Source organism: Charadrius vociferus, unplaced genomic scaffold, assembly GCF_000708025.1.
Source record: "Charadrius vociferus isolate BGI_N301 unplaced genomic scaffold, ASM70802v2 scaffold380, whole genome shotgun sequence".
Classification (NCBI taxonomy): Eukaryota; Metazoa; Chordata; class Aves; order Charadriiformes; family Charadriidae; genus Charadrius; species Charadrius vociferus.
Window position 1 is genome coordinate 146,474 of NW_009646428.1, and position 10,955 is coordinate 157,428.

Consider the following 10,955-nt stretch of genomic DNA (forward strand, 5'->3'; position numbering starts at 1 on the left):
GTGAGTGGAGCCCTTGGTAAATAAGGTACTTGAACCAGTGTGCGCCTACCTCTCCAGAGCTGATTTTTGCCATCTATTCATCTGTAACAGTCATCGTTAATCTTTTGTCTGCATTGGTCTTTGTGAAAAGGTTTTGAAGTGGAGGTTTGGTGTGTGTGGCACATTTCATACCACTGGCACTCTGTATGGCAAGACCTTGAGCTTACTTGCATTTGGTCCTTTCTGCCGTCTCTTGCAGGAGGTGTGGATTTTCTTTTCCTTAGCTAGCAATTGATGGGGGAGAAAGGAGAAGAGAGCTTAAGTGGCATGATTTATGCAAGAATTTCTACCCTTTATTAAACGATAATAGAAGGCGATTCTAAAAAGCCTCATTCTTCCTCCCTCTGCCCCCAGTGTGAAATTGAGATGGAGAGGAGTCCTGCAAGCAGAAGAAGGGACTACTGAGCCCCAAGATTCGGGGGAAGGTGCACTGGGCCTTTTGCAGGGGACTAGTTTTTTCCTTTATTAACATGCTGGTCTTTTTTACCACAAATCTTTTATTTGCTAGTAGGTTGCATTCATTATTTTTTTTGTTGTTGTTACTTTTGTCCTCTTGTCTAGGCTGTTTCACTGAGTGAAAAATAGTCATAAGGGGGGAAGGGAGAACAAATGGTGAAACACGTATCCTGACAGATGTTCCTATATATATGATTAAGAACGGAAATGTGCTCTGCATATACTGCCTTTCATCCCACAACACGATTCGGGAGATGACTTTTTGTTCCTAGATCACTTAAAAGATCTTTGAGGCAATTTGTAGAGATATGATCCTGATAGTTTCTTTGTTATTTATGTAGGAGTTCTAAATGCTCCCCTTTTGATTAATGACAGCTATTGATTTTTTTCCTTCCCCCCATAGTTTTCTCAGTGGAGCTTGCTTTCCTCCTGTAGAATCAGCATCCTCAAAGGCAGAAATTACTGATTCTCAGAGAGTAACAAGCTTGCCATTTAGCCTTCTATTTTTCTAGGGTTTTTTAAATTATTATTAATAGGTCTTCTCCTTATTCTCTCTCCTTTTTTGTTGTTCTTCATTCTTTTTTCATAGATTTTGTGTAACCTGTGTATTCATTCCGGTTGTGAACATAAACAATGTCTGTGTTTTCCAGTAGGTCATCTGCATATGAGTGTTTAGAGTTCCGACCAATCTCTGATACCTTTCTTTCGCACCGGGCACATTCCTCTGCAAAACGATCTCCCTCCCTTAAAAGAGTGAGGATAGTAGGTTGCTCTACCCTACATCTGTACCACAGTCTCTTTACGGTAAACCAATCATACGATATATATGCACGTAGCTCCAGGACCATTCCCACTGGAGGAACTGCTGCATGACTCTTTGTAGGCTGTTTTGCTGTATTGTATCTTAACATCAGAAAAGCCTTTTTTTTGTAATGGTATGCCAGCAGAGAGGGAACTGTACAAAGGAAGTACAAACAGTGCACATCGTGTCAGGGGTGCGAACCGGCATGATAGATAAAAATTCATATCATCCTAAGCACACTCACAACAGTGTGTGCCAAAGGACTTCCTTTTCTTGCTGGTCTTTAAACCGTTGACACTGATATTGTGTACTGTCTAGCCATTGTTTTTATGTCTTTATTTCCTCTTCATCTTGGTTACTGTTTTATCTGTGTGCTACCTGACTAATGATTCTCTCTGAGCAACCAATCACTTCATCTAACAAATTTCAAACAAACAATGAAGCTATTTTATGCAGGTGTTTTTTAGGTATCCTCCCAGCAGTATTGCAGGTATGGGTAGTGAGTGCATGTGTATAGATATAAAATATCTTTTTGAGACATTAGTTTATTAACGTTAGAAATGTCTTCAGGTTAGAGGACTATGTTCAGGTTGTTTGGATAATGGCTGTGAGCTTTCAGGGTTTATAAGAGGAAAAGTGGTAGATTACTGCGACACAGAGCTGCTTGGAAAGTATCCAGTAAAAACTTGAACCTTTTCCAGGAAAATAGGCTTTGAATGTGCTGACTATAACAAGGGAGCATTAGACGCGAATTTGTTAGTGGGTTTATTATCACATTTTACTTTAAATTTGATCTCTTAAGATGTGTTGGGAAAAGAATTAAGCTAAGCATCAATATTTAGAATTGCAGTTGTAAAAATTAGTGATACTGAGATAAGAACCTTTTGCAAAGCCTTTTTACCCATTTGTTTAGACGTGGCTTTGGAGTTATTTTACTCCTTACTGTAGAATGCCTAGAAGAATATACAGAAAATTAATAAAAACCCAAACAGATTAGTAGCAACCAGATGTTATCTTTATTTGACATGTGTTACTATGTCTTGAAAGATTTACTTCATTTTTTACTACTGAGCTAATTTAAATGATCGTCTTCCTGAACTCTTTATCAAAGAGAATGCAGTCTTCTTTTTTGGCTTCTTCTGATGGTTGGGTTTACCCTTGTTCTTATGTTTTTAGGTGTTGGGTGGTTCTTAAAAACATTGCAATCTATTTTGCAATTCTGTAGGGCATATTTCATGGTATCTAACCGTTGCTGTTTTTATTTTTAAATAGTTCTGGAAAATTTACAGCATAATAAAGCCTGGTGTACTGCCTTTGCAAGTTTTCACCTATTATGCATTGATGCTGAAAATGTACGCTTTACTTTACGCATACTGTAGTCAACTGTGATGGGATTGTCTAAAGTTAACCACATGCTAAGAGTTCATAAATAACATGACTAAGGATAACAAATTAAAGAGAAGATGGAGGAGTGGGAAGTGAAAGCATTACAGCAACATCAAAAAAATTATGTGGTTGCTCAGTTGGCTCATTTTCAGGCTTTCCTTGCAAGTTTTTAAATTGTGTCAGATTTTATGATCTAAATTCATGGTGCAGACAGAAACAAATGTAAACTTTCTTCCACAGTGGAATATTTCTGTGTGGGGAGAATATCTGTCAGTTGTCTTACTCCTCCAAATCTTTGACATTTTCATGACTAGAGGAGACCACTTTTTTTTTACCACTTTGTAGCACTAGCCTGATGCCCAGTGGGTTAAGGAATTGTCCACGTTTTTAAAACTTTCCCTGTACCCAAGCAGCTGCATACAGACCGCCCAAGAATCTGATGCTCACCAGTGACACCCATGGGCAGTGGAAAAGCAAAACCAAGCTGTGAATGTCATGGGCATTTTAATATAGTAATAGATTTCAAAGGTCTGGAAATGGCAGTTAGAGATGCACTGTCACTTTGTCTTTACCTTCTTGAGTGTGCCTAGTAGCAAGCAGCGCCAAATTATGTGATCATACCCTTTTTTTTTTTTTTTCCTTTTGCTCTTTTATATTCTGAGAGAAAATGCCTGCCCAGTGTTTTACTTGAATTCTTGTCATTTCTGTTTTCGGACCAGTGCCTCACTTTCACCATAGAATGTTGCTTATTGTGTTGGAGGAGCTCATAGTCCTTTCCTCTACCAATGCCACCCTCGTCCAGGATCCTCCTCCTGTTGTTGAACTTTCCATCCTACCCCAGACTAACAACATGCATAATGTTGTCCATGTCTGTGTGGCACAGACACGTGGGGCTGTACTGGAATTTTGGGTCTTAGCTTAGATTTATTTAACAGTCTGGTTTTCATACCAAAGTGTTTTCTTTGTGCCATTACAATGTGACTAAATGGCACCAAATTTCTGCTGTATCAATGAATGACACTTTTGGGACTGGGGGGCCATGTTCTTTCCAGATTTCATGTTCCCATCATTTTCCATGGAAGAGCTTGTTCTCTTCAGAGAAGTCCTCCGTGGCAGGAAGGCTGTGGATTTGAGCTTTTTTTTTTTCCTACTCTCTCCAGTTATTTTCAGAGCTCTCTGCAATTCAACTTGCAGTGAAAACATGTTGATTCTTGGCCCAGAGGGACTGGGCCAACCATACTGGTTTGGGTGATCTCAAGCTGCTAGGCACTGAGGTATCATTACGCATGCTACTCTTAATGCTCGTATGATGTCTGGGAGGCATTAACGATGTTTGGTACATCCAAGGTGCAGTCTGTGCTGCTGTCCCGCTGAGCTATGTAGAGAGGTTCCCAAGAAAGAGCAGTAAAAAAAGGGGGGATGAATTTGCAGTGCAGTTTTCTTCAAACTCTTCTGAAACCATCCTGTATCCACAGAGGGGGTCATTTAATGCAAATTGAATAGGTCAGTAGGCAGATCTGTAGAGTACTGTGCAATGAGCGTCCCTTTTCGGGTACACTTTGGTTGGTTGATAGTGAAATAGTTAACACGGGGAACACCCTGTCGTTGATATTCTCAGGCTTTTCTCAAAGCCTTTGCTTCAAGCCACTGGCAGATTCAGGCAGACATTTTGCAGTGGTTAATAGCATGTTCATGAACAGAAACGGGAAATTCCTTGTTTAAAATAAGACTCCAGAACACAGATTATTTTGTCCATTTCTTTTCTTTCTCTCACTGTCTCCTCCCACCCCAGATCAGGCATGCCAGATTGTTCCTTTGGAGTAAGGCAGCCCCTTTAAACGCTGAAGCTGAACAATACACTGTTGGCTCTTGCTTCATTTCGTTGTAGTTAATTTAAAATTCTGAGAAACGAAGCATCCTGCCATAAAGCATCAAACAAGCAAAATGTGTTTGATACTTTCTATAAGAAGAAGCATCTGCTGGAATGACATGGGTTCGCAAGGAGGGAAAGGACTGAGCCTTCCCTCTTCCACCTGGAAGAATTTTCTTTCTGGTTTTCTTTTTTTTTTTTTTTTTTTGTCCCATGTTTTTTTATTTTTTCAAATTTTTTTTCTCACCTTCCTTTTGGACTGTTCCCCTCCTTTCCCTGGCACTGATCTGGGTCAGATGCAATGTACGTGCCACTGCCAGTCTGATTCCACTGCCTGGGTTGTATTTCCAAGAGTAAGAGAGGATCTGTACTTTCACGGGGGGGTACTGAGGGTCTGTACTGAGGTACTGACACACTGTGTGAGTGCAGTGTGCCGCACGCGTTACCTAGCGTGCTGTTATGTGACTCGCAGCCTTTTACTTTCAGCTCACACTTATGTAAAGATTCACGCTGGGGGGCGGGGGGGGAAATCAAGTGAACAGCATATTGTCTCTTGATTGATTAAAGAGCTGGGTTGCGAGGTGGGAAGTGAATTTAAGTTCAAATGAAACACAAACAAAAGTAGGACTTGAATCTTCACAATTAGGGATTTAAAATGGAATGTTTCCGTGCAAAGCAAGTTAAGTTTTTATTTCTTCTTCTTCCAAAGTCCTGTATACAGACGTGCAGGGGGGAGAGAGCAATCCTAGAGGACTTCTGCTTCGATTTACCCTGAGCCTTGAGCAGTGACTGCCTGAAAACAAAAAGAAAATTTCAGAGCTAATCTAGTTACTGTATGCACAGAAATTAGTTGGAGAGTTAGTGGGCAAGGCTTAGACCTGAACAGATCTCTCTTGGGATATATTTAACATAACTTTTTCACCTGTTTGTTTTGTTGTTGTGTTGGTTTGTTTTCCCCGCCTGCCTTCCCATTGAGTAGCAACAAACAATCTACCTACCCCACAACAGTGGGGTATAGTATAGCACAGAGCTCGATGCAGCCCTGGTTGAGGTCAAGCACTCCAATTCGAACCTCTCAAGGGCTTTCTCTATGTGTTGCCAGTGTACTGGTAAAAATGACTTTAAACTCTTGTCAGCGCAGTTACTGGTGCATGCATCACAGTCCCACTCAAATAAACCTGTCACAACACAGAGTCAGCAGCTAGAGAAGAGTACAAGGGCAGGCCTCTAGCTTTTCATTCGAGCATCACTAAACGTGCACAGAGTGCCCAATTATTTCAGCATTATTGAGCAAGCCTACAGGAGGACCCAAGCCTTGCTACATTAGATTTTCTTTAGTAATTTGCTCAAGTACCGCTGAGGACACTTAAAGGGCTTAAAACGGTGGCTGCAACCAGTTTCCTTTTCTGGATTGTTAATTCAGGTTTTCTCTTTCAAATTAACTCTCACTGCATGCTGTGCAGTAGCGCTGGGAGAACTGTTTAACACTAATTTTCTCAATTTTCAGCTCTTTTTTTTTTTTTTTTTGCATTATATAACTGCTTTTATAGTTATATATGTTTTGATTAGACATGTATGTAGTGCGTTTCTGCTAGAAAGAGTAAAACATAATACCACTGTTAGAGAAATAAAAATTTCACCCAAACTGTAAAATTACTTTTCCTTTTTTTAAATTTTTTTTTTTGTTTTTTAATTCCACCTGAAGTTTACCGATTGTGCTGTGTCCAAACATACGGACATTTTTTAAAACACCAGGATGTTTGTGAGAGCTGATATCTGGATCGATCAGATGCACTGGTTGATCTGATCAATCAGGTTTGATGTATAGGATCAATCAGACAACCCTCGGCACCCCGAACAAATTCAATATCTGTGTTTCATTTTTCACAGCAGCAACAACTCCAGGCCCAGCATTTGTCACATGGACATGGTCTTCCCGTGCCGCTCACTCCGCACCCCTCGGGCTTGCAGCCTCCAGCCATCCCTCCCATTGGCAGCAGTGCTGGTCTCCTGGCACTGTCCAGTGCACTGGGAGGGCAGTCCCACCTCCCAATTAAAGATGAGAAGAAGCACCATGATAACGATCACCAAAGAGGTAGGTGCTACCCATGATGAGTGTGTGGCTTCATTCGTTTTTTTCTTCTTTCCTTTTTCTAAAAATCTCATCTTTAAAAAAAATAAAAAAAGGGGAGGGGAGGGCAAAAAAAAAAAAGGAATTTTCAAAACAAGTCCTAGCTAATTGCTTCAGTATTTATTACCTAGCGGTAGCCAGAAATTGTGTTCACATGCTAGAAATCCAGTTTTATAAATCTGGCTGTACAGTATTAATAATTAACTGTACAGAAAAGTTAACATCTGTGCGATTTATTATTTAACAGACATCAGGATTCTTTCTTCCGAGTATGATAAATGTATAATTTTATGTAAACTAACTAGTACTTTTCTCTTTCTCTCTCCCCCACCTCCCCATCCCCCACCACCACTTCCTCTCCTGCTTGCGCATGGGGGCTGCTCTGCGTGCAGACAGAGACTCCATCAAGGTAGGACTCCATTTCGCAGATGTAAGGAAGGGGTGGCTTGAAAGAGCTGCGCGCTATGTTTTTCTGAAGTGTGGCCCAGAGTGGTGGAAAAAGTCGCAAAGTGACAGCGGGTTGTGAAGCTGGTGTTGATGAGCGGAGCCCCGCGTAGACTGTGTATCGCACTTAGGAAGTGGCTAGTAGCGGGGCAGCAAGGACCGCAGGCGACATGCCATCCAGTGGGTTTGGTGGAGCAGCATTGAGGCTGTTCCTGGCTATAAGGAGAGGGCTGCCCGGGGTCTCTGCCCAAGCGTATAAGACAGAAAGAATTAGCCAGTAGTTTTAAGTCATTTGGAGGCTGCAAACTGTAATTCTGATATATCCTAATAGTGCAGTTATGGAAGGAGAGCTCAGTCACATGCAGGTGAGACGTGGGCTGCTGCCCGCTGTCCTTGCCGAAGCAGCTGGAGAGGAGTGAGCTGCCGTTCTCAACCCCAACAGAGGTGGTACGCACACTGAGGATCCTGCTTTCCTTTTCCAAAAGTTGATTTTCAGGCTGTGATGGACTCTGCAACGTATGTACGTGTGTTCACCATGCCATGCGTGGTAGCGTTTATTAGTAGATGTAACACACAGATTGGGGCTCATGTAATTATGACCATTTGGTGACGAGTGCGATTCAGCATATGTGTCTGGATGCTTGTCCACACGGGATAGACACCAGTGTCTCTCAGAGGCTCCTGGGGTTTTAATGCTGCAGTGGGGAGGTGCATCTTGGTTGTCCCCTCTCCTGGATCGTTCTGCTCTCCTCGCTGCCGCTGGCTGTTTACCAACTTGATGCAGACCTAGTTGTTGCCAGCTACACAGTTACCTGCCTGGCTCTGGGTACCCGGATGGAGTTACAGAGTAGAGCCTGAGCAGCTTGCACAATTTTCAGGAGTATCAGATTAAGCCTTTTTAGGTGATGGTGAGTGTGACATGAAAGATGCGCTACTTTTACAAAGGGCAAGACCTGTACCCACCTTCTTGTGCACGTACAACCAAATTGTCAAGTTTTTAGTAGCGCTTTTTTTAGGAAGATGTAATTTACTATTGGTGTTGGCCAAATGGCAGAAGATGTGTTACCAGGACGAGTCTTGGGTTCATTAGACAAGATTACCAGGACCTTGCCAGGCAGACGTTACTGGCATTCCCTAGACGGTGCCGGGAGCAGCACGGTGGCGGACACTGGCTTTGCTCCCACCGGAGACCCATCTAGCTAGGGCTGCCCCTGCGAGGGGCTGTGCCTTTGCTTCTCCAGCAGCTCCAGGTGGGGAGGTGTCCCTCAGCCTTCCCCAGCGGGCCTGTGCTGCCGCTGGCATCTCTGCCACGTCCCAGCCCACTGCAACTGAGCCGACGGTTGTCAGTTTTGCTGTTACCCACATGGCTCCGCATAACAACCAGGAGCTGACAGGAACTGTCAGTTTTTACTGTGAGCGGCAAAGGCACCGAAGCTGTCTATCTGCCGACACAGGACAACAGCGTGTCGGATTTCACTTCAGCTTCCCTTGTCATGAGGTCTCGAAACTGGGATTACTGCTTTATGCGGTGAGGCTGGGCGCAGGTTAATGGTGATTTCCCTAGAACATCCCCTGTTCGCTGTGATCAGATATGGTTTAGTCCATTGTCTGTTTTCCTGCACTCAAATCACAGAGTCACAGAATGGTCAGGGTGGGAAGGGACCTCTGAGGATGATCTAGTCCAACCCCCCTGGCCAGAGCAGAGTCACCTACGGCAGGCATAGGTGAACAAGTACAAGTAGAGCGGATACCTAAATGTGGGAGTACCAACCCACCTGGTTTCTACAGCGATTTTGCACACCCGTACAGTTGGAACCACGAGCGTTTCACTCAAGAAGGTGAATGAGGAGAACTGCTAGTACATGCCAATCGCTGTTTTTAAAACAAAACAGCTGGTTGTGTTTCTGTACCGTCTGTGGGATGTTGGGGTGTTTATGCTGGCATGGGTGTTACGGGGAGTGTTTATACCAAAAAGGCTGATTTTTGTCTGGGAGTGATTCAAAGGCACTGTTATTCATACAGCTTGGAGAGGGAGAGGAGGGCGTCGCTACTTTGTGCCAATTTACTTTGAAATGATAAGTAGAATGTTTGTCTTGCACAGTGTTCAGGTTGTGAGTTGGCTTGTGTGTCAGCGTTACGGGGCTTGCTGCCAGCTTTGCAAGGTGAAATAGTTTGTTAATTTCCTTAAATGTTTTCAGTGATGCCCAGAGTAGCAGTTAGTCGCTTGTTCGATCGATCTGTCCTCCCTTAAGTGGCTCCTGGTTAAGAGAGGCTTTTTATGATTGTCTGCTGTGTGACTTGAGATGGTTTTTGTCAGCCAGAACGTGCCAGTTGCCAGCAGCTGGAGTCTGTGTGCTTGTATGAAATAATTTATTCATGCAGGATAATGCTCCTTAACATTTAACAGGTAATGAACGTGACATAAATTTCCTTCTTGCTTTTAATTTTTCCCTTTCCTCTTCTAATGTGCAAACAGGCAGCTCTGGTACTCTAAATAGTAAGTAATTTTTGGCCATCTGTCAAAAGGAAATTTCAATACAAATTTAAATTAATGGTGCCTGAAATTTTTTATAGCTCCTCTAAAAGCCTCTAATGTGCAGAAAATTCTGAATCTGCTGGTAGTAATTAGTGTAGCATGTAATGAGGATATGGGCAATGTTATACAGCCCCAGTGTAACGTTTTGATATGGTAGCAAAATTTTGATTTATACAAGGTTGTGCCTGGGTTTAATTGTGAGAGACACTTTAAAGTGTTTTCTTGCTGATACAGATTATTAAGCAGGGCAGATTTTAGAATAGCTCATAAAGTGTAAATTTACGCTTTAGTGTACGATTCAGATAATGAAGGTACCCTACCCTACAAAGAAAGGAGTTTGGCTGAAGTGTCCTGTTCCTTGCCACCACTTCCAGCCCTTTGGATTTAGTGGGCTGTTGTCTTCGTGAAACTTGCTGTCTCTAGCTGTGCTGGTCCCAACGCTCCTCCTGGTTCAGGCCAGGGAGAAGGCAGTTTGCATCACCCTTCTAAACATGACGTTTTCTGCCCAGTAAGCCAGACGGGGCTCGCATCCATCCCAGCATCTTCCCGGAGCGACCAGTTCACTGCTGAAACCGAGTAGTCGCCTTCCAGATTAACACGAGGTTGCCCAGGAGCTATTCCTGAATAACAGATCAGCCTCAGCACAGCAAGCTCTGTGGAGAAGTGCGGCTTTGGGAGCTCTTTGGTTTCGTGTTGGATTCAGTCCCCCGAATCCTTTGCAAAGTCCGAAGTGTGGGAAAACTTTAGAGGCGGTAAAGTGGGTCACGGGAGCGCTCTTTGTGCGGCGGCAGGGCTGCCGGGCAGACAAAGGGGAGGGAAGGGTGGCAAGCGCCAGGGCTGTGCTCAAAGTGCAGCCCTGGCTTACGGGCTTGGGGGGAGTATAATGTGTTTAGACAGAAAGACGAACAGCTCTGCAGTTAACCGAGCAGCTTTTCACAGAGGACTTGGTATGTCCGCTTTTCAAAGCAGTAAAACTTCTTTTTTTTTTTTTTTTAAAAAAAAAGGGGGGGGGGCTAATTGCACCCCGCAAGGATTTTTCCACCTCCTGCAAGAACTGCTGATGCAGGAGGCATGTCGCTCTTCCCAGCCCTGGTACCCTCTCTGGGACAAACATGGAAAAAGTTTCTCTGGTCCCTGACAAAATCCCTTCTGTAAAACGCGCCCTGTGAAGAAGCTACGGAAGCATTTAGTGTGCAAAAGCACCACCTGGCAGAAAATAGTCTACGGCTATCAGTCTCCTCCCATGGCTCTCGCTGTGGCAGGCGGTGGGGGAAAGGGCCCCGGGCGCGGG

At 43.5% G+C, this 10,955-nt stretch overlaps 1 protein-coding gene across 1 annotated transcript in view; it reads left to right on the forward strand.

The window, feature by feature from the left end:
- TLE4 (transducin-like enhancer of split 4) overlaps positions 1 to 10,955 on the forward strand; it is a gene marked incomplete at its 5' end in the record, with an annotated part of 96,894 nt that overhangs the window by 47,451 nt on the left and 38,488 nt on the right. Inside the window, 2 exons of the mRNA XM_009881410.1 lie at positions 6,444 to 6,648; positions 7,077 to 7,093. Coding sequence (XP_009879712.1) covers positions 6,444 to 6,648; positions 7,077 to 7,093 — 222 coding nt within the window. The remainder of the gene's footprint in view (positions 1 to 6,443; positions 6,649 to 7,076; positions 7,094 to 10,955) is intronic.